General features: G+C 37.6%; 1 protein-coding gene across 1 annotated transcript in view; it reads right to left on the reverse strand.

Moving 5' to 3' along the window:
* Positions 1 to 24,320, reverse strand: part of LOC150080606 (A disintegrin and metalloproteinase with thrombospondin motifs 6-like) — a 518,673-nt gene that overhangs the window by 336,276 nt on the left and 158,077 nt on the right. The window contains exon 4 of the mRNA XM_090381965.1: positions 10,768 to 10,964. Within this exon, the coding sequence (XP_090238091.1) occupies positions 10,768 to 10,964 (197 nt within the window). The remainder of the gene's footprint in view (positions 1 to 10,767; positions 10,965 to 24,320) is intronic.

Consider the following 24,320-nt stretch of genomic DNA (forward strand, 5'->3'; position numbering starts at 1 on the left):
ATTCGAGAAGTTGAAGCTGATTGAGCAAGGCAAGGTTTCTCAAAATGGAAAGTGGAATGCAATGTGCTATCATCGGCAAAACTATGGATAGGATTTCCAATCAATGGAAGAAGGTCATTAATATACAAAAGGAAAAGAGTGGGGGACACAAGCATTAGTGGAGAAGTTAGAAGACAGAGAGCCATCTACCATCACCCTCGGTGAGCGATTTATGATGAATTTGTCCATAAATGGGTAATAAGCCAGAATATCACCAGTGGATTGACACTGATGGAATCCATACTGCCGATGGTTGATCAGACGGAAGGTTTCTAGATAGTTTAAGAGTTGGCGGTTAATTAATTTCTCCATTACTTTAGAAAGAGTAGAAGTCTGTTTGTTTGTTATTTGATTTTTAGGAGCATTAGCAACTAAGGCCATATTGCTTCAGGATATGCGGTGGTCATTCCCTGACCTTTCCGCATCCTCTGTATTTGGTGGTGACAGGCTCGAACCCCGGTCTAATTAAGAAGAGTGTGCTATGCACTGCTGCTACGGAGGTGCCAAGAGTAGAAGTAATTGCAATGAGACGATAAATGGATGGGAGGGATTTGTCACCCTTTTTAGAAACTGACTGGATATGAGCAGATTTCCAAGCAGAAGGAATAACACCTTTGGAATAAGAAAGTGGAAAAAAAAGGTGGCAAAGAACAGGAGTAAGTTCAGCAGCACAGGTTTTGAGAACAAGTGGAGAAATACCATCAGGACCTGGAGCTTTCTAACATCAAGATTCGTCAAAATCCTTCTGACATCCTTTTCACGGAAGACCACAGGAGGCATTGAATGGAGCATGCTAGGAACATTGGGCGGTGTTTTTCCAAAATCATTAATACATGAGTTGGAAGAAAAATGTGATGCTAGCAGGTTAGCGCTTTATCCTTGGCTGAAGTGACAACAGAACCATCTGGTTTTGACAGAGATAGGCAAAAGTTGCAGCTTTGGCAAGAGACCAGAATGCTTGGCTACCATTAGGGCAAGTAGCAAATTTTCTACTCTTAGCCTGCTCAAAATCTAGTTTGGACTGATTAATAACTGCTTTAAAATTGTTGCGAGCTTTGGTGTAGGCAGAAAATGAAACTGAAGAATTGGAAACAAGCCAATTACGATATGCAATGTTCTTCTCTTGAACAACCTTAGCACATTTATTGGAAAACCAAGGTTTAGATAAAGGACGAGATTTTAAAGTGGAGTGTGGAATAAAGGATTCCATTCCTATAAGAATAATTTCACCGACATGATCTGAGCAAACATTGACATTGAAGTTTTGAAACGGTAACCTGACCAAGGAAAAGAAATCTTGCTGGTCATTACATTTTGAATTCTTGTAATGCCAAACAATACAAAGTTGGGATTAGCCATGAGATAAAGGCTCCATTGGAGAAGAGACAATCACCAAGTTGTGATCTGAAGTGCCTAAAGGACCACTCATTGTGACTGTGTACTTAGAAGGGTTGTTTGTGAGAAAAAGATGAAACGTGTTGGCTGTATGATTAGGATTGTCCGTTATTCTGGTAGGTAAATGAACAATCTGTGCAAGGTCATTAGTAATTGCAAAAGCCTCAGCATCGCAACCAGTTGGGTCGGTGTGACTAGAAAACGGAAGCCAGCTGGAGTTGTGAACATTAAAATCACCAAGGAAAATTACCTCACTGTTAGGAAAGTTGGACTGGAGAAAGTCAAGTTGCAAAGAGAGGAAGTTTTTGTTTTGTTTTTTTTTTTTTAGGAGCATTAGCAACTAAGGCCATATTGCTCCGGGAATATGCGGTAGCCATTCCCTGACCTTCCTGCATCCTCCGTATTTGGTAGTGACAGGCTCGAACCCCGGTCTAATCAAGAAACATGTGCTACGCACTGCTGCTCCTTCCCACCTGGCTACGGAGGCGCCGAGAGGAAGTCGAAGAGAATGGTAGAGACAATAGATGAATTTGACATGAGGTAGAGAGATTTTAAGCCAGAGAAGATCGAAAAGAAGAGATTCCAAATTACCAAGTCTCTGACAGGGAATATCGGAACGGACATATGCACATGTACCACCTTTGAGGCAAAAGGAATCATAAACGAATAATTTGAGCAACTGAGATGAGCAGTTGTTGAATCAACTGATAAGTGAGATTCTGTCAGAAAAAGTATATGGGGGTTTGACAGACTGCAAGTGGAAATGGACATCGTTGGGATGAGAACTGAGAACACATATATTTGTGAAATGAACTAGGAAGTGTTTGGGAGGTATATATCTTTTCGCAGATACGCTTACTCTGTTAGTTTGACAATTCATGGTGTATTCGATAGTAAGAAAAGTGGGGGAGATGTGCTATATGAAGTAATGAAATTTTTGGATATGTCTTACATATGGTAAGAATATAAAACTAGATCCTTGACATAATGTGGCCTGGACAATGCCCCTGCTCCCACACATACACACTACTTGGACTCCCTCCAGTCACTATCTGGCAGAGTAGAGGTAGCAAGATTATACACAGCTGATCCAGAAGCCTCCTAAAGAGTTACCAATAGGTTCAGTCCGGTGTACTAACTAGCGGTCAGCCTGCGAATACCGTTTTAGAGCTGTACCCTCAAAATGAAAGGAAGATTGGATCTTGCCATGATGTTCATCATAACCTCAAAAGTCATCAGTCATATTGCATGATGGAAGACGTGGGGAAGGATTGATCGGAACTTAGCTCTGGAGACTAAACATGGGTTCCACCACTTCACGCGATGCCTCTGTAGCCAGGTGGGCAGAAGTGGCAGTGCGTAGCACACGCTTCTTGATTAGACTGGGGTTCGATCCTGTGATCACCAAATACGGAGGATGTGGAAAGGTCAGGGAATGACCACCGCATATCCTCGAAGCAATATGGCCTTAGTTGCTAATGCTCCTAAAAACCAAATAACAACAACAACAACAACAACCACCACTTCAAGCCTCCAATAAGCCAAGTGGCGGTACTGCACCTGTTGATGAGAGTCATCTACCACCTAGTATTGCCTGGTAACACAGAGGGGTGGCATTCTTCCATGTGGTGTGGGCACCACACCTCAGCCCCTGCTTACGTTGGTTCACACCTTGGTGGTCACCCACAGTGTGTTTGTGCATGGAGGTTATATCCAGGATTACTAACAGTCCCACCATCATGAAAGTGCAAGCAGAGGATTTGGCTGTCGCAGACCATCCAGACCTCACTGAATTTGGTCCACTTGACTTGAATGTCACCCGAATATCAGTTCCATCAGCATTTTAGACTCCCAGGTAGCAAGTACGGCTTGTGTGGCATATCCGAGAGAATGTCTGTGACAACCTCAAGGACCAAATGAAATAGACCCCGGGGGTAATTGTGCAGTCAGATATGAAGTTCTTTGAGCAGTGCAGACAGGCTGCTAGGACAGTTCATGAGGTTTTGTCAATGATATATAGAAATTTTGCTAGCAGGGATAGGGAAGTGTACCCCATTGTATAAGACAATGGTCAGGTCACATCTGGAGTATTGCATATAGGCCTGTAGGTACCTATTATAGGAAGAATGTAGAGCTGCTGGAACAAATACAGAGAAGGGTAACGAGATTGGTGAGGGGAAACAAAGGGGTAACTTTTCCAAGAAACGCTTCAGTTTCGCAAATTGCAGCATCTGGAGACTAGGCACCTGCGAGGTGATCTGAATGAGGTGTTTAAGGTTTTAAATGGCTTGCTCAAGCTCAGTGCTAATTGGATTATTTCTTTTGCTCAGATTACGCTCATGATGGGACATATATTCAAGTTGAGGAAGGATGATTGTAGAATAGATGTGCAAAAGTTTGTCTTTAGCCAGCAGGTGGTTTATTGCTGGAACAAACTGCCATCTGTCATTGTGATAGTTGATAACTTAAATAAATTCAAGGAAGGAAGAACTAGACAAACTATTGTAGGGAATGGATAGGTGAAATTGGAGGGGTTTTTTTTTTGGCTGATGCTGTATAAGCTTGCTTTTTTGCATCATTTGCTAATGCTAATTTCCTGAACTTTTGCAACTCTGTCCTTATTTTGATAGGTTCACAGGCACTCACTTCTTGAGTCATCTTGAACAGCCTCATGCATGTCTTTGAACCAAATTTTTCGTCACCATAAATAATTTTTGACATTTGATACATTTTATTGCTGATTATCTCAGTTTAAAGCAAAATTTGATATTTGTTTATTGCTCCCCTGTGAAATCATGACATAGAACATTACTGTCACTAATAAAACTGGTTATTTATTTCAGTCTGTTAGCCTACTGAACAATCTCTGTACTACTGTCTGTTGGACGAAGTTTGAACTACAACAGTTACTACTTCCATTTATTTTCAAATTCATTGAACATGACTGCAACAGCACCGGTGGGAACTTTATTGACGCACCTCGTATACACTGAGTTTTACTGTTTGTCCTTTTTTATGCAAAATATTATGTCATTGTTAAAAAATTTCCAGGTAGTTCATATATTTTTAATTTTCATCAGAGTTATTTTATATGTGAATGTCAGGTGTAATGCTATAAAATTTTAACCAATGACATTAGTGAATATCTATTTTTTTACTTTTGTTCCTCTATACAGGATATTTCCTCAGGTTGTTAAAGATTTCCAAGCAGTATGACTTTGTAATTTCAGTCGGAGCTCTTTTACTTGTGAAAGTCACATGTTTGCTGGTGAGCAATATAACAAACTTGTCACCATGGTAGTTCATTTTTACTAACAGAATATGAAGATGCCTAGCTATTATGAAGTATGATGCTATAATTTTATGCTGCAGACCTTTGAATGTTTAAGTTACCGAAATGAATCATATTTATTTGCTATTTTTAATTTTGTTTACTGTGATGACAGTGCAAACAATGCTGCTTAGTAGCTGGTTATATCAACCACCAGCAACTATTTTAAACATAGTATTAAATGTTTCAATAAAGTTTCAATATTTTAAAAATAAAATATTATAATATTGGGTTGTAGAGTTATATTTCGATATGGTAGTTGCAGTTGAATAAACGTGTACACAATTATTGTGTTTAATTTTGATTACAAAGAGAGATCTTTGCTCCCACTGAAAGCTGAGAGCCGAGCTTTTGGCCACCATAGCTTGGACTTATGTTGACCTTAGAGACAAATACAGTTACCAACAACTCTGCCTGAGTTGCTAATATCTTTTTAAATCATATAGCATCACCAGAAAAGGTGAATCCGTCATATATTTAAAATTAAATGAGACACTTCCAGGGCTGTTTCAAAGCTTACTGGCTTCTCATCAGTTGGTTCATAATCTCTATTAGCAAAAGTTTGCTAAACTGGGAATAATGTATTTTGTTTGAGTGAACAGCTAAGTGTTGAACAGAAGGAAATCTTCCATTTAAACATATAACAAACTATTATGTGTACCTTTAATCCCTAGAATCAGGCCATGGTATCCCTATGCAAGTCCAATAATATAGGGTTGTGAAATTATATTTCAATGCACTGGTTGAAATTAAATAAAACTTGTACACAATGCTACACTGAATTTTGATCACAAGAGATTTTTTTGCACCTGCACAATACTGATGGCCAAGTTTTTGCTCCCAAGGCTGGGCCTTATGTTCAACTTAACATTGTGGATAACAAATGCAATTTATTCACAATTACACAATAGTTATTCACAATTCTACCTAAGTTGTTAATATCTTTTCAAATTGTATAGCATTATCTGAAAGGCAAATGTGCTATACATTTAAAAATTTGACTCTGCTAGGGGAGCTGTTTTAAAGCTTACCAACATCTTATCTGCTGGTTTCTTTTTTTAATAAATGAAGTTTTACACCCTTGCACTGCTTGGCTGTTCACGCAGAAAAAATACCTTATTCACAGTTCAATAGAGATCTTATTATTTCCGGTTGTCTTCTATATAGGATATACACGTTACATTACTTTAGGCTTAAAAATATTAAAAATTTATAGGTCATGTTCAATAGGTTTTTTGAGAGTTAATGTACAAGGTTTAAAAACAGGTTTGGTGAATGATCTTCATAGCAGTAGCTAAAGATTGTGAGTGGAGCTTAAAATGACATTGTTTGAGCAGGGGTGGATCCAGCTTTTGTGGGGCCTAAAGCTTATAGAATTTTTGGGGCCCACTTTAAGAAAAAGAATACAAAATTAGGTACAAAAGTGAATATTTATTTCGAACAAGAAAAGAAATAATAAATTACAAATTTATAAAAGATGACAAATGCCACGAATATCACAAAATCCAGAAAAGTAATACAGTATAATATTTTTATTAATTAACTGCCTGACACACTTCTATAATACTTTTTTTGGCTGCATACTCTTTGATCACCTCTTCATTTAGAATGATTTTGTAATATAATTTTCTATAGAGAGAGAGAATACAAAGATAATTCAGGTTTCCTCTAGCATGGTTTATTGAAATTTGTTTTTTATTCTTGATAGTTTAGAAAAGTTTCTTCCAGCTTCACAACTCGTTACTGGTAATGTCATTTAAATTTTTAAAATTTTTTGTTAAATTTGGGAAACCTCCATCAAGTTTCTTTCATATATGAGCTGTAAGCTTTCAGGCCATTTCAAGTTTTTTTGTGCAGTAACTAATCTTATACCATCCACCCTAGGTGCCTTTCTTATGTTGATTTTTAAACGATTTCTCTTCCAGTTTCCTCTCAGTTATTAAAAATCATTTACGTCCCTCTTAAAGTCTGATAAACTTCTAGCATCTCCTTCCCTAAAGAATTCCTCATGTGTGAATGTAGATGCAAAATACTCATTCAGTTTGTCAGCAACCTAAGCAGGATCATCAACAGTTGAATCAATATCAAGTGGACCAATTTGATTCCTCCTCTTCCTTCTAATGTTTACATAAGTATAGATGACTTTGCTGGGTTTTTTTGCATCCTTTGCCAAAGATTTCTCATAATCTGACTTCACTTGCCTAACCTATTTTGTGACTTGATTACAGTTTTTACTACTCCGTAGCTGAGTGGTCAGGAGCGGGAGTGCAGTAGCACACGCTCTGAGTAGACCGGGGTTCAAGCCCCTGACTGCTGAATACGGTCGATCTGCCAACCCGCACTGGACCAGCGTGGCAGATTATGGTCCATTTCCCTCAGCATGAATTGTTGAGGAGGCTTCCATCCTGCAGTGGGTTGATAATGGCTGCACTTTACCTTTTTTACCTACCATAGGCTTCTGTGTCACTTGATAATTTATATGCATCCCGTGCATTTTTCTTCTCTGTAACGGTTCTTCATCAGTTCATCTGACATCCATTTAGGCCTATACCTTGAAGAGTATTTCTTAGTTGGTATGAAAAGCCTAGCATCCTTTATGATTAATTCCTTCACTGCTTCCCATTTAGAATTTTCTGTTAATAACATGTTGGTTCCGTTATATAGAATGTAAAAAACTGTCTGAGATCAATGTAGGCACCATTACAAAAGCAAAAACTCTTCCCTTTACCCACGAGGGTAGACTTGTCTTGTCTTCCTTCATGGATTAGGCAATCTGTCTGTTCCGATCTCAAAGAGGTCTGCCCATCTTTTCTTCAGTCTTCCTCTGTCTCTTTTTCCTTTTGCTCTATATGTGTAAGCTAATTTAGGGAATCTATTATCTTCCATTCTTTCTACATGTTCTTTCCATCTTTGTCTATATATTCTATAATTTTTTCATTAATTGAGTAAATCTTTAATTCCTTTCTAATATTTACATTTGGTATTTTATCTAATTTTGTACATCCTTTAACATATCTTAAAAATTTCATTTCTGCAGCTTGTATTCTATTAATGTCTCTTTGTTTTGGTAGTTACATCTTTAAGTAAATCCCAAATCAATACACTGATCACTACCACCTAGTAGTTCTTCTATTTGCATATTCTTAATGCATGAATAACCACTACTGATAATCAGATCAAGAGTATTACTCCCTCTTTTCGCCTCTTTAATATGCTTCTGTAGAAAACAGTCATCGAATAAATTCACAAAAGCCTTGCTGGTCTGCGAGTGACCAACCCATAAGTTCCAGTCAATATCTTGAAATGGAGTCTACTCCATTATTCTATTATAAGACATTCTGATTTACTGGCTCACTCTTTTTCACCATTCATTTTACTCGTCAGAGTCATTAAGCTAACCACACCCACTCCCATTTTTGCTTTCCCAGTGCTAATTCACACCAAACTGACTCAACTTTGCACTGGCCACCTATGTCAACTGTATGCACTTCCTTAGATTTTATGTGTTTCCTAAGGTGAGGTGTATAAGGCCTTGAATGGGTTGAGCACCTTGAATTCTGAAGGGGATCCTTCCACTTGTTCAGATTGTGAACCTAAGGGGGCATAAATTCAAATTAAGAAAAGACAGATGTAGAATAGATGTGCGGAAATTTGCCTTTAGCCAGCGGGTGGTTAATTGCTGGAACAAACTTCCATCTTTCGTTGTGGAAGTTGATGCCTGTCCAGTTCCTCCTTTAAGGAGGAACTGGACAGGCATTTGGAGGGGATGGTGTGATTTTCTTTTTCTTTTTTTTTTTTTTCTTTTTTGGCTGATGCTGCATAAGCTCATACACTTGCTTTCTTGCATCACATGCCACTACTACTACTAACTAACAATATAACTCCTATCCTGTCTGTCCTTTCTGTACACATTATACTCTTCATATTCAAATTTTGGCAGGATCGGCGTATGACTCTCAGAATGATGGTGCTTAATAGTTGGATAAGAATAAGGAGATGAGTCATCAAATCCTGCACGAAGATTTAGAGGGAAGTAAGGTCTGTGCAAAATTTGTGCTACACAGCCTCACAGATGAGCAGAAGCAATGAAGAGTGTCATCATGTGAAGGCTTCATCCAGACTTGTGAAGAAAATCCTAATTTCCCTGACTGTACTGACATTGGAGAATGTTGGGTGTTTTGGTATAACCCCGAGACACAGCAGAGCATGCAGTGTACTTCAAAGTCATCAACCAAGACCCAAAAGTTTCATTTACAGATGTCCAGGTTCAAGATAATGCTGACCATGTGTTTCCACAAACACAGGGTGTGATTCACAAGGAATCTGTACCTGAAGGACAGGAGAGTCAATGTTGCATTCTACGTACAGGTGATTCAAAGACTAGTGAAGCTCATTTCCCATGTGAAGCCACAATTTTGAGAGAACAGCAGCTGGTTCTTGTTGCACGGCAGTGTCTATGCTCATTCCGCACTTGTTGTGAAGATTTTTGATGAAACATGACATTGCACAGATCAACCATTCACCCTGCTCACCAATCTAGCACCAGTGGAATTCTTCCCTTTCCCAAATTGAAAACTGCCCTAAAAGGAAAGAGATCTCAGGATATTGAAGACAAAGATAAATATAACCTTAAAACTTAACATTATCTCTTTAGATACCTTCACTGACTTTTCAGAAACTTTTAGAATAGTGTGATAAGTGCATTCAATTAGGTAGTGATTACTTAGAATAAAAACAAAACCATTTTTGAGCTCCTTCACACTTTATATTCTTTTTATTGCACCAGTCCAGGAATTTTAATGCCACACCTCATAAAATAAATGTGGTATATTCAATTAATAATGTCAAAATTAAAAACTCTAATACCATATATAAAAATTGATACTGAATACAAAACTAAAAGCTAGCTATTCTGTTTGCCATTGGATAATATCTGACAATGTTCAGTGGACAACATAACTAGCTAACATGTGGAAATGTTTGAATGACTGTTTGAAGAAACAAAGAAAAGTCCCAACAAACCAGATATTGTTTGTTTCAGTAATTTACACAATTCACAGGTCAGCTGAATAAAATTAACATTGTATATCATAACAGAGAATAAAATTATATGACCCACTGATTGGGTGCTATGTAGGATAACAGATAAACCGACTGACATGTTGGCCTAACAGACCATAATATCAGAGGCTCAAGTAATTGAGATACCTTTTATATCTCGACATGGTGGCCGAACTAATTAGGTCACTGAATGTTTTAACTTTTTATATATGACCTGGATTTGGCACATTATAGCCTTAGTTGCTGATGCGCCAATAAAACCCAAACCAAACCAAATCAAATAAAGTGATTGAGTGACTCAGTAATTCAGATCAATCAACAATTAATGAGAGAGCAGTTTATCGATAGTGCTCATAGTCTCTTTCTTTACCTTTGCACAGGCTGAGACATTCCAATATTGCATAAAGAATCTTGCTTTGTGATCTTCCACTACTGCATTTCCTTTGTCTTTTTTTAGGTTTCATCCCATTTTGTAACTCACCTTTTTTATTAACATAACACACAACACTTCACTTTGTCAGCCATAGTGCTATTGCATCATGCAAACACATAGTTCACAGCATGCCTTTGGTTGAGATCAGTTGATAAATGATTTGCTGATTGTTGATTAATTAATATTCATAATATGGTCAAGCCCCATTTATGATGAAGTTGTTTATAGAAATATTTATGGGCATGATAAATAAATTTCAGTTCCTCTTAATTTAGAGCTTAAAACATGTTGAAGGTTAAGTAGTTTCCAGCAGTTTATTTCCTTTAACAAACTACTGGAAATGGCACCTACAACTGCAAAAAAGTTTAGAAAAACTTTCCACATTAAATCTTTTCCTCTTATAAAAAGTCATTATTGGGAGGTTGATACATGGATTAATCAACAAATTAATCAAATCTTTGGACTTAGTTACTATACATACATACATGCAGCCTAAAAATTATCTCACCATGTTCATCACTGTAAGAATATATGTCTCAATATCTTCATTAGAATAATACTCCACCATCATTTTATCAGCTACAACTAGAGTTTCTACATTGCGTTCTAGACTAATTGAACGTTTTTTTCTCAGCCCTTGTTTCTTTTGTCTCTTTCGGCTTTTTTCCCATCTTCGCCGTTTGTCGACACCGTCAACTATAATATCTGAAAAAGATAAACAAATTAAATTTTTCCCTATTGATTTTTTCAAGCTGAGCTGATTATTAGAAATTGAATTAAAATGGCAAATGTTTAAGCAGTATTTAATGGCTATAGACATTACAAATCTGTAATACTATTATACAACTTATGCAGCCAGCATTTATTTTATTTAGAAATATTTACTGAACAGATTCCCATAACTTATACCATTTCTATTTGTAACTAATAATAAAAGTATTTTTCAGTTGTGTAACAAACAATACATGAGGAAAAAAAAAACAAAAAAAAACATCCCTCTTATAATAAAGCTCATTTATGTTGTGATAGTTGGACTTGGAAAGTTACCACTTCATCTGATGCTAGCAGTCAGGTTAGCTGATGATCCTTCTCTTATGTACAGATATTTTAGATCCTACTGCGGTGCCTTTTCTACAGATATTTCCAATGACACCATTCTTCTAAATTGGTATTAGTATTAGCAAATCATGCAAGAAACCAAACTTGTGCAGCATCAGCCAAAAAAATCCAACACTTCCCATATCACCTATCCACCCCCTTCCAATAATTTGTCTAGTTCCTCCTTGAACTTATTCAGACTACCCACTTCCACAACACCAGATGGAAGTTTGTTCCAACAATCAACTACCTGGCTGAAAACAATTTGCACATCTATCCTGATCCAGCTCAATCGGAATTTATACCCCCCTCATGTCTGCAGTCTAAGTAAGAGAGAGAAAGGTAACCGTCAACATTGAGCTTACTCAATCCAGTCAAGCATGCTTTTGGTGAATATTAGTTGAAACCCTCCATCAGACCTCCTCGTAGGTACTTAGTCTGACAAAAGACTATAGAGTTCATTTAATGGATTCAATGGGAGTCGGTTTTTTTATTTTCTATTTTTAGTAGTTTTATTTATTTGACTTTCTTTGATGGTTGATTTACTGTATCTTTGTTGTAATATTTCACTTTTTTTTTTGGCCTCTGTGGTTACTGGTTGTGTCTGCTCAAAGTTCTTTCTTTTTTGGCTTTTAAACCTGGCTACTTCTGTTTACTATCTTACATATATTTTTTTTATATATATACATATTCCTTCCATTGCATTCTTTATCTTAGTTTTCTATTTTATTTATTTATCATACTTTTGTGTATGGTTTTTGGTACCATGCAATTTTTCACATTTCTGGCCTTGGAACCATCGAGAGGGCACCAGTCTCAATTTTTATTTATTGGCTCATAATCTTGGCTACATTTGCCTTTTGTTTATAATGTTCTAAATTTTTGATACACATTTCTTCTGCTGTACTCGACCTTTTTTTTTTTTTTTTTTTTTTTTTCTCCTTTATTTACTTCTATCTTGGTTTAACTTGTTTCTGCACTTTTCTATTCTGCCTTCCTCCTAATATATGGTGGTAGCTGAATGTACCTCTTAGATGAGGTATATACAGGTTAGTATAGTTTAGAATCCTAGTAGCCTGTGATACACCATAACCCATCGAGACAAGAAGACCAAAGTACGCGCCAACAGGAATTGGAAAAAATAACATATATACAAAATATTAACATGTTAATTATAGGTAATTAGATACATTGAAAGGGACTTTATCGAGGGCTAACCCTTTCAATGTATCAACCATAATTAACGAGCTATCCATTTCTGTTATCATCATCCAGTCCTACGATATTCAAAAGATAGTAAAAGTTATACATAAGTGTGGTATACGAAAATGAGAGTTCCAAAATAGAGGGTATACATAAATATGGTATACAAGAATGAGATTTCCAAAGTAAAATATGCTAAAATATTGCCGTAGACTGGCGTAATGATGTTTAAACCGACGGATAAAACTAATAGTTAGTGTTATTAAGTATGAGATCCATCCACTGTTAAACTTAAATGTGTGTTGTAAGAATTTAGCTTTTTTAAATTATTAAATCAAAGGATAGCGTGCACTAACAGAAGGTGAACGGAGGTAGAGTGGAGTATAGCTATACTCCACTCTACCTCCTTTTCTCGCAGAAGAAAAGACTTGACTCAACACCACTGGTTCACACCTGAGTAATCCACCTTATATACTACGTGTTTATTGTAATATTGAGGCCTTTTGTCCAGGGCTCTCAGATGCAATACTATATTTTTCCTCATAACATTTTTTTTTAATATACTCTATGGGTAAAACCAAAATTCACTTTTGAATATTATCAGGCTGGGTAAGCAATTCTCAATCTTTTTTTTTTTGGAGGAACCCCTAAAATATTTTTTCATATCCCAAGGAACTCCTACCAATGAAAACATTTACAGATGATATTTCAAGAAATATTTGGAATTTTTCGCAGTATTTTTAAAGTTTTATTTCTTTATTCCAAGATTTCTCACTGAACTTCAGGATTCCATGGAAACCTGGATAAGAAACACTAGGCTAATTCTTCAATCATAACTAGCAAGAATATTTACTGATGCTATCGAGGCAGTGTTAGGAGGATACAAGGACTAATAGATTAACAGTAGCCACTGGCAGAGGTGAAAGTGATTCCTGCACTGCTTCTATTGGAATGAGCAGAAGCCTGGGAAACAAGATGCAGGATATTTCAGAGACTGCTGGGAGTCATTGCGGATCTAGTAAACACATTGGTTGTGTTAGGGTAGCTAAGAAAAAGAACAGGTGCATGTATACTTGCGTGTACACCAATGCTAGGAGTTTGGTAAATAAATTTGATGAATTTGAGGTATTGCTCAACGCATCAAAGGTGCATATTGTTGGGATATCAGAGACATGGTGTCACACAGATTTAAGGAATGCAGAACTGGAATTTGGGGAGTACAACATCTACAGAAAGGATAGACAGGACAGGAAGGGAGGAGGGGTTATGCTATTAGTTCAGAAACACATAAAATCCAAGGAAGTGAAGTCAGTCGACATTGCTGGAAAGTGCAGTGTCGAGTTGGTTTGGTGTGACATAAGCATTGGGAGATCAAAATTGAGAGTAGGAGTGTGCTATAGGCCTAATGACTCTGATGAATATAATAAGAAACTGTACAGGAAAATAGAGTGGGCCAGTAAATCAGAGTCTTATAATGGGGGATTTTAATTTTCCAGATATTGACCGGAATTTGTGGGTTGGTCCCTCACACACTAGCAAGGCTTTTGTGGATTTATTGGATGATTGTTTTCTACATCAGCATGTTCGGGAGGCAACTAGCGAAGTAATACTGATCTTGATTTGATTATCAGTAGTGATTCCTCATGCATTAAGAATCTGCAGATAGAGGAACACTAGTGGCAGTAATCACAGAGTGCTGAAGTGGGATTTACTCAAAGAGGTAACTACCATCAGGGGTAAAGGGAAGGGTTATTGCTTTCGTAAAGGTGACTACGATGATGGTCTGAGACAGTATTTAAATTCTATACAGTGGGACCAACTGATGATGTTACCAACAGCAAATTCAAAATGGGAAGCATTCAAAGAACTTATCTTGGAAGCTACTAGGCTTTACGTACCAACTAAGAAATATTGTTCAAGGTTTAGGCCTAAATGGATGTCAGATGAACTAATGAGACATATGGCAGAGAAGAAAAATGCATTGGATACAAAAAAATTAACACATGACACAGAAGCCTATGATAGATATAAGTTGATCTGTAACAAAGTTACAAAGGAGGTTAGGCAGGCGAAGGCAGATTACAAGAAATCTTTGGCAAAGGATGCAAAGAAAAACAGCAAAGAGTTCTTTACTTATGTAAACTCTAGAAGGAAGGGGATGAATCAGATTGGTCCACTTGATATCGATGGTTCGACTGTTGATGATCCTACTCAGGTAGCTAACAAACTAAATGAATATATTGCATCGACATTCACACATGAGGAGTTATTCAGCAAGGGGAATGCCAGAGGTGTATTCAACTCTGGCAGTAAGCTAGATAATCTTGTAATAACTGAGAGTGAAGTGGAGGAAATATTATTGAAGATAAACACAAGAAAGGCACCTGGGGTGGATGGGATCTATCCAGTTGTATTAAAGGAGGCGGCAAATTTAGTAAGCAATCCGTTAGCCATAATTATGAGAGCTTCCTTGGACTCAGGGGAGGTACCCACAGACTGGAGATGTGCAAATGTAACCTCAATTCACAAAATAGGATCAAAGGCTGACACAAATAATTATAGTCCTGTGAGTTTAACTTCTGTTCCAGGAAAATTAATGGAGGCACTGGTTAAAGAAGCACTGCAGGATCATCTTGACAAGAATTCAGTTATAGCTCAGACACAGCATGGTTTTGTTAAGGGAAGGTCTTGTCTGACCAATTTGATTGGATACTATGATGTAGTCACAAAAGAATCGGATGCAGGGAATAACTTTGATATTATATATTTGGATCTTAGAAAGACTTTTGATACTGTTGCGCATGGAAGACTGCTGCACAAATTGGAGCAGTGTCGCATTGGTGGCAAATTGTTGCTATGGATAAAGGGATGGTTGAGGGGGAGAAGACAATGAGTGGTAATCAATGGACACTGCTCATCGTTCACTAATGTTATTAGTGGAGTCCCTCAGGGTTCAGTGTTGGGTCCATTGTTGTTTTCTGTATTTATAAATAATATTGATGATGGTATATCAAATTTAATGTCCAAGTTTGCAGACGATACAAAGGTTGGCAGGGTTATTAAGGACGCTACTGATGCTATGCTGCTGCAACAGGATCTGGAAAGGTTGAGCAGATGGGCTGAGAGGTGGTAAATGAAGTTTAACATTGACAAATGTTAAGTACTATATATGGGAAACAGCAACCCCAGAGCAACGTATAAACTCTGTGGTACTACACTGACAGTGGTAGAGAATGAAAAGGACCTGGGGGTAATTGTGCAGGCAGATATGAAGTTCTCTGAGCAGGGCAAACGGGCTGCAAGAGTAGCTCATGGTGTCTTATCAATGATATACAGGAATTTTTCTAGCAGGGATAAGGAGGCGATTATTCCCTTGTACAAGGCAATGGTCAGGCCACACCTTGAGTACTGTATACAGGTCTGGAGGCCTCATTTCAAGAAGGATGTAGAGCTGCTGGAAAGAGTACAGAGAAGGGCAACAAGGTTAGTGAACAGAACGAAGGGTTGCTCTTATGAAGAAAGGCTTAAGTTTTGCAAATTACAGTATCTGGAGACTAGGCACTGGCAAGGTGATCTGATAGAGGTGTACAAAGCCTTGAATGGCTTGAGCATGCTCAATGCTGATGGAATACTGCCTCTTGCTCAGAATAATCACCTGAGAAGGCATAAATTCAAATTGAGGAAAAACAGATGTAGTATAGATGTGCAGAAATTTGCCTTTAGCCAGCAGGTAGTTGGTTGGTGGAACAGACTTCCATCCCTTGTTGTGTAAGTTGATAGCCTAAATAAATTTAAGACTCAGCTGGACAGGTATTTCGAACAAACGGAGGGGTGAAGGGGAAGGATTTTTTTTTTTTTTTTTTTTGGCTGATGCTGCATAAGCTTGCATCATATGCCTCTACTAATGCTAAACTGAAGAATTTAGACCTGAACTGAGCTATATTTATTTATACCTTGCATGAGAATCTAATCATTATTTGTTATGTGAAGTTACACTGATGCTACTGTATGTGGTAATTGTCAGTGCTACTATGGAATTCCCAATTAATAAAATATCTCAACATTTAAAAAAATATATATATAAAAAAATCAATGAAAACTTCATTCTGGATTCATTATTTTGCTTAGAGAACTCTTATAAAATATCTGAATTCTAAAGAAATTAATAATATGCAATTAATCTCTCGATTCGATCTGAATAAGGTTAACTATGATATCAAAATCCAGATCTTTTAAATCAAACTTGTATTCAAGATGTAGTAGCTAGGCTTCCTTTTAAATCATAGGTAAATCCTTGGAAGCCATAAGGAGATTCCCGATATATATCAACCAAAATATGCAGAATGAGGTAAACAACATGGTTTGTTTTTATGGTCTTCAGATAAAACAGAATTTAATATTGCATATTAATTTTAAAACCTATTCCTGTTTCTTTTCAAATACCTTTTCCATCTCCAGACTAAGAACATTATGAAATCTATCATATATCTAATATGACCTAAGAGCAAAAGAAAATAAAAAAATAAATAAAAAATAATTATGCCCAATTTAGAGTTTAAAAATTAAAAAATTCTGTTCTCTTTGAATTAAAAATTGATAAATCTTAAAAAAACATACCCTAATTATATCTACACACTAATAAAAGATAATATGAGACAATGATCTATGTTCTTCTGATATGATGGTATTAAGAACACTGGGAGAAAAAAAAATAATAATAATACTAATAATATATATATACACACACACACACACACAGACACACCAATGAGCCAAAACATTATGACCACCTACCTAATATGATGTTGGTCTCCATGTGTAGCCAAAATGTCTCGTACCGGCGAGGCATGGACGCTACATAATTTCTAAATGTGTCTTGTGGCACCTGGTATCAACATGTAACCAGCAGATCCTTTAACTCATGTAAGGTCTGTGGTTGAGATGCCACAGATCGGAGTTGCTGTTCTAACACAAACCACAGATGCTTGATGGGATTGATGTCTGGGAAATTTGGAGGCCAGGGCAATACCTGGAAGTCTTCCACATGGTCTGCGAACCAGTCTCAAACAATCTGGGTGGTGTGGCATGGTGCATTGTCCTGCTCAAAGATGGCACTGCAAGAGGAGAGGACCGTTGCCATGAAAGGGTGTACTTCAGGGGTGCCCAACCTATGGCGCATGTGCCAAACATGGCGCTTTGGAAGATTACAAGTGGCGCATTTCATCATAAAATTTCTCAAGTACCCAAAGCCCATATTGCCGATTCTTTGGTTCTATTTCCTTTCATTTCAGGTCCTTCCGCATATGGCTTAAAACACTCACCACCTTCTTTCCACTTACATGCACATAAACGTATCAATTCCCTCAATTTAGCAAAAGAAATAAATTAAATAGTCTCCAAAAAAATGCATTTCTGAATTTTGACTGTAAGTGGTCCATGACTATGAAAATATATCAAGCACCTAGTTGTCCATTCTTTTGTACAGCCGTTGCCTCCGGCGCCCGACTCTATGCACAAGTGGGAAAATAAATGCAATACGTGACTTTTTCAGGGGACTGAGAATATACAAATAGATCCTTTGTCGGAAGTCTTTCAAGTTAAAAGGAAACAATGAAATGATAAATTTGAAGTATTTTCCTTTGAGAAATGATAAATTTGAGGTATCTATGAGAAATTTCAATCAATCGCATTTCCAAACTCAAGAAATAGTAGGGGGAGCTCCCCCCCTCGGTCGCGCCTGCTCATCAGTTCGTCGAAATTTTTCAACAGTTTACAATTGATATTCTGTGGGATGCGACGTACATACTTGTGATCTGTTTGATCTTTTTCAAGATTTAGGCTTCTAGAGTTTGTACTTTTCTGTTTTTTTTTTTTTTAGTCCTTCTATCCACCACAGTGCAAAAGAAAATGAGCAAAAGAAAAGCAGAAAGTGATATTAAACGTGAATTTAATGAACAGTGGGAAAATGAGTTGTTATTTTTAGCAAGTTCATCAGGAAAACCGTTTTGCATTGTTTGTGAAAGTACTCTTTCACATAATAAAAGACATGATCTTAATAGACACTATAAATCACAGCATCAGACTAAAATAGAAGGAAAAATGAAGCTCGTTCTTGGGTCTGAGCTATGAAAAGAATATGTGATTAAGAAAAAGGAAGAAATCAGAAGAAGACAAAATATATTTGCTAAAGTAAGTTGTGAAGACTTGGCGATGATAGAAGCATCCTATGAAATTGCTTTAGTATTGACAAAAAAAAAGAAACCTTTTTCTGACGGAGAAGAAATTGTTAAGCCTTGTCTCCAAATTTGCACGCCATCTTGGTAATAAAGGTAATTGAAAGGAAAGCAGACGAAATTGCTATATCAAGGCAGACAGTTACGAGACGTATCAAGGAACTCTCTCAGGGTGTATCTCAGCAACTAGAAGATCTTGTCCATTCTTGTACTTTCTTTTAGCATTAGTAGAGGCATATGATGCAAGAAAGCAAGCTTATTCAGCATCAGCCAAAAAAAAAAAAAAAAAAAAAAAAAACACACACCACTCCCATTTCACCCCTCCGTTCGTTCGAAATACCTGTCCAGTTGAGCTTTAAATTTGTTTAGGCTATCAACTTCAACAACAAGTGATGGAAGTCGGTTCCACCAACCAACCACCCGCTGGCCAAAGGCAAATTTCTGCACATCTATCCGACATCTGTCCTTCCTCAATTTGAATTTATGCCCTCTGAGGTGATTATTCTGAGCAAGATGAAGAATCCCATTGGCACTGAGCATGCTCAAACCATTCAAAGCCTTATACACCTCTATCAGATCACCTCGCCGGTGCCTAGTCTCCAGACTCTGTAATTTGCAAAACTTAAGCCTTTCTTCGTAAGAGCAACCCTTTGTTCCATTCACTAATCTTGTTGACCTTCTCTGTACCCGTTCCAGCAGCTCTACATCCTTCTTGAAATGAGGCCTCCAGACCTGTATACAGTACTCAAGATGTGGCCTAACCATTGCCTTATACAAGGGAATAATCACCTCCTTATCCCTGCTAGAAAAATTCCTGTATATCATTGACAAGACACCATGAGCTACTCTTGCAGCTCGTCTGCACTGCTCAGAGAACTTCATATCTGCCTGCACAATTACCCCCAGGTCCTTTTCATTCTCCACCACTGTCAGTGTAGTACCGCAGAGTTGATACGTTGCTCTGGGGTTACTGTTTCCCATATGTAGTACTTTACATTTGTCAATGTTAAACTTCATTTGCCACCTCTCAGCCCATCTGTTCAACCTTTACAGATCCTATTGCAGCAGCAGAGCATCAGTAGTGTCTTTAACAACCCTGCCAACCTTTGTATCGTCTGCAAACTTGGACATTAAGCTTGATATACCATCATCTATATGATTTATAAATACAGAAAACAACAATGGACCCAACGCTGAACGGTGAGGAACTCCACTAATAACATTAGTCCACGTTGAGCAGTGTCCATTGATTACCACTCTCTGTCTTCTGCCACTCAACCATCCCCTTATCCATAGCAGCAATTTGCCTCCAATGCCACACTGCTCCAATTTGTGCAGCAGTCTTCCATGTGCAACAGTATCAAAAGCCTTTCTAAGATCCAAATATATAATATCAAAGTTATTCCCTACATCCAGTTCTTTTGTGACTACATCATAGTATCCAATCAAATTGGTCAGGCAAGACCTGCCCTTAACAAAACCATGCTGCGTCTGAGCTATAACTGAATTCTTGTCTAGATGATCCTGCAGTGCTTCTTTAACCAGTGCCTCCATTAATTTACCTGGAACAGAAGTTAAACTAACAGGTTTATAATTACTTGTGTCAGCCTTTGATCCTCCTTTGTGAATTGGGGTTACATTTGCACATCTCCAGTCTATAGGTACCTCCCCTGAGTCCAAAGAAGCTCTCATAATTATGGCTAGGGGTTTGCTTACTTCCTTTGCTGCCTCCTTTAATATAACTGGATAGATCCCATCTACCCCAGGTGCCTTTTTTATGTTTATCCTCAACAATCTCTCCTCCACTTTCCTCTCAGTTATTACAAAATCATCCAGCTCACTGCCAATGTTTACTTTACCTACATCATTCTCCTTCCTGAATAACTCCTCATGCGTGAATGTAGATGCAAAATACTCGTTTAGATTGTTAGCCACCTGAGCAGGATCCTCAACTGTTGAACCATCAATATCCAGTGGACCAATCTGATTCATCCCTTTCCTTCTTGAGTTTAAATATGTAAAGAACTCTTTTCTGTTTTTCTTTGCATCCTTTGCCAAGGATTTTTTGTAGTCTGCCTTTGCCTGCCTAATCTCCTTTGTGACTTGGTTACAGACCAACTTATATCTATCATAGGCTTCCATATCACCCATTAATTTGTATGTATCCCATGCATTTTTCTTCTCTGCCACATGTCTCATTAGTTCATCTGACAACCATTTAGGCCTAAACCTTGAACAATATTTCTTAGTTGGTATGTAAAGCCTGGTAGCCTCCAAGATTAGTTCCTTGAATGCTTCCCATTTTGAGTTTGCTGTTGGTAACATCATCAGTTGGTCCCACTGTATAGAATTTAAATACTGTCTCAGACCATCATAGTCGCCTTTACGAAAACAAAAACCCTTCCCTTTACCTCTGATGGTAGTTACCTCCTTGAGTAAATCCCACTTCAACACACTGTGATCACTGCCACCTAGTGGTTCATTTATCTGCAGATTCTTAATGCATGAAGAATCACTACCGATAATCAGATCAAGAGTATTGCTCCCTCTTGTTGCCTCATGAACATGCTGATGTAGAAAACAATCATCCAATAAATCCACAAAAGCCTTGCTAGTGTGCGAGTGACCAACCCACAAATTCCAGTCAATATCTGGGAAATTAAAATCCCCCATTATAAGACTCTCTGATTTACTGGCCCACTCTATTTCCCTGTACAATATCTTATTATACTCATCAGAGTCATTAGGCCTATAGCACACTCCTACTCTCAATTTTGATTTCCCTATGCTTATGTCACACCAAACTGACTCGACACTGCCCTGTCCATCGATGTCGACTGGCTTCACTTCATTGGACTTTATGTGTTTCTTAACTAATAGCATAACCCCTCCTCCCCTCCTGTCCTGTCTATCCTTTCTATACACATTGTATTCCCCAAATTCCAGTTCCGCATTACTTATATCTGTGTGACACCACGTCTCTGATATCCCAACAATATCTGCCTTTGATGTTTTGAGCAATACCTCAAATTCATCAAATTTATTTACTAAACTCCTAGCATTGGTGTACACGCAGGTATACATGCACCTGTTTCTATTCTTAGCTACCCTAACACAACCCATGTGTTTACTTGTACCGCAATGACTCCCAGCAGTCTCTGAAATATCCTGCATCTTGTTTTTCAGGCTTCTGCTCATTTCAATAGAAGCAGTGCAAGAATCACTTCCACCTCTGCCAGTGGCTACTGTTAATCTATTAGTTCTTGTATCCCCCCAACTAGCAGTTTCCTGACCCACCTAACACTGCCTCGACAGCATCAGCAAAAATTCTTGCACCCTTTCTATTTAAGTGTATCCCATCCCTGTAGAAGCAATCTCTCCTGTTAACAAGTACAGTCCAGGCTGAAAAAAATTCTACCCCTTGAGCCTTGCACAATCCCTCCAGGGCCGAATTGATCGACAAGGCTCTCATCATATACTCCCTCCTATCGTGTCTGGGCAGAATTGCAGACACTTTCAAATTCAACCCTAATTCACGGCTTTTTTCTAGCTTTGGATGAATCAATGGACATATGTGGTGTAGCCCAGGTAAGCATTTTTATAAGAGGAATTGGTGATAATTTTAATGTCTTTGAAGAACTTGCCAGTCTGGAGTCATTGCATGGTAAAACAAGAGGATCAGACATATTTGAAAAATTAAAATCATGCCTAGAAAATCTAAAATTAGATTAAAGTAAACTCAAAGTTGTAGACTACAACTTTGCTTGAAAATTTTTTAAATCATCCTGTACTAAAATATCACTGCATTATACACCAAGAGGCACTGTGTGGAAAAACTTTAAATATGCAGCATGTTATGTTACCGGTTGTGAAATTTGTGAATAAAATTAGAGCAAGAGCATTAAACAGATGAGAATTCAGAGAATATTGTGAGTTGTTAGATTTGGAATATGGTGAACTTGTCCTTCATTGTGAGGTGTGCTGGCTTTCTGGAGGGCAGGTTCTGAGTAGATTTTGGAAATTGAAAAATGCTGTTTATAATATTTTAGAACAGGAAAATGAACTACCTGATGAAAGGACCTTATTATTAGATAACAACTGGCTATTTGATTTGGCATTTTTAGTTGATGTTACTAGTCATCTCAATGATCTAAATTCGAAACTACAAGGCATGAATAAATTATTTCCTAGCTTAGTAAATAGCATCAATTCATTTAAAATGAATTAAAACTGTTCATCTCTCAGTTAGAAAATCAGGATTTAAGTCAATTTCCACACTTGAAAGAGCAGAATGAATGTGCTGTGGATGATAACAATTGGACCAAATATCTTGAAAAAATCAAGTTATTGTAAGTGTCATTTGAAAGTCAATTTCATGATTTGGCTAAAGAAGAAAACTACATGCTCGCATTTATAAACCCATTTTTACTTAGTGAACAAAACATAATTGAGATGCCTAGTAATATACAAATGGAACTTATTGATTAAAAAACAAATTCATTATTAAAAATGAAATCTGATGAGCTTTTTTCAGATCAAAATGCTTCTGACATGATTAATTTCTGGTGTTTATTACCCTGTGAACATTTCCAAGAACTAAGAAAATTTGCAAAAAATTATATATGTCATTTCGGAACGACACACAGATGTGAACAAGCATTTTCATCCATGAAATTGATCAAAAGCAAAACTAGGTCGTGAATGACTGATTCAAATCTGAAGAATTCTCTGCTGCTCTCAGTAACAAATTTAACACCAAACATTGAAAGACTGGCGAAATCCAAACAGGCTCAAAAGTCTCATTAATGGTAAGTAATGTTTATGTGCTGTAATAGAAATTGCTTTACATACAATAATTAAATCATTTAAAAATGTTAATTATGTTCATAAACATACTTTTATTAAAAAGGTTATTAAAGATATGCCTGGACTCCTTCTAGCAAGCAGAGAGAACAGACGACTCCAAGTTCCAACCTGATCTCGCTCTCAGTGCTCCATCTCGCTCAGAGCCCTCTCTCTCTCATCACAAACAACAACTGTGGTACAGAGCTATCTTCACCAAACGAGACTCTCTGGCAGCTGTAGCACCATCAGCGGGTTCCACAACAGCGGTTGCCCTCTCGTCCAAGAGATCATCTCTCACTATTGTAGATTGGTGCTCCAATAAACATGTGTCTTTTGAACTGGTGTACATTATTTAATTTAGTTTCGTGTTTGAGTTATTCTTTTTCCTCCCCTAAGCGAAGCAGATCCTACCCTTATCCCTATTTTCCAACCCCAACCATGAACGTAAGAAGGTAGAAAAGGTGCTCGAGTTGTATGGCACATCTGAACTTGTATGTGAAAAAATTGGCGCATAGTATGTAAAAGGTTGGCCACCACTGGTGTACTTGGTCAGCAATGATGTTTAGGTAGGTGGTAGACATCAGAGTGCCGGGCACATGGATGATTGGACCCAGGGCATCCCAGCAGAACATCGCCCCAAAGCATTACACTGCCACTGCTGGCTTGTTTTCATTCCACGGTG

This window comes from Mastigoproctus giganteus, chromosome 9, assembly GCF_048544385.1.
Source record: "Mastigoproctus giganteus isolate SK-2022 chromosome 9, ASM4854438v1, whole genome shotgun sequence".
Classification (NCBI taxonomy): domain Eukaryota; kingdom Metazoa; phylum Arthropoda; class Arachnida; order Uropygi; family Thelyphonidae; genus Mastigoproctus; species Mastigoproctus giganteus.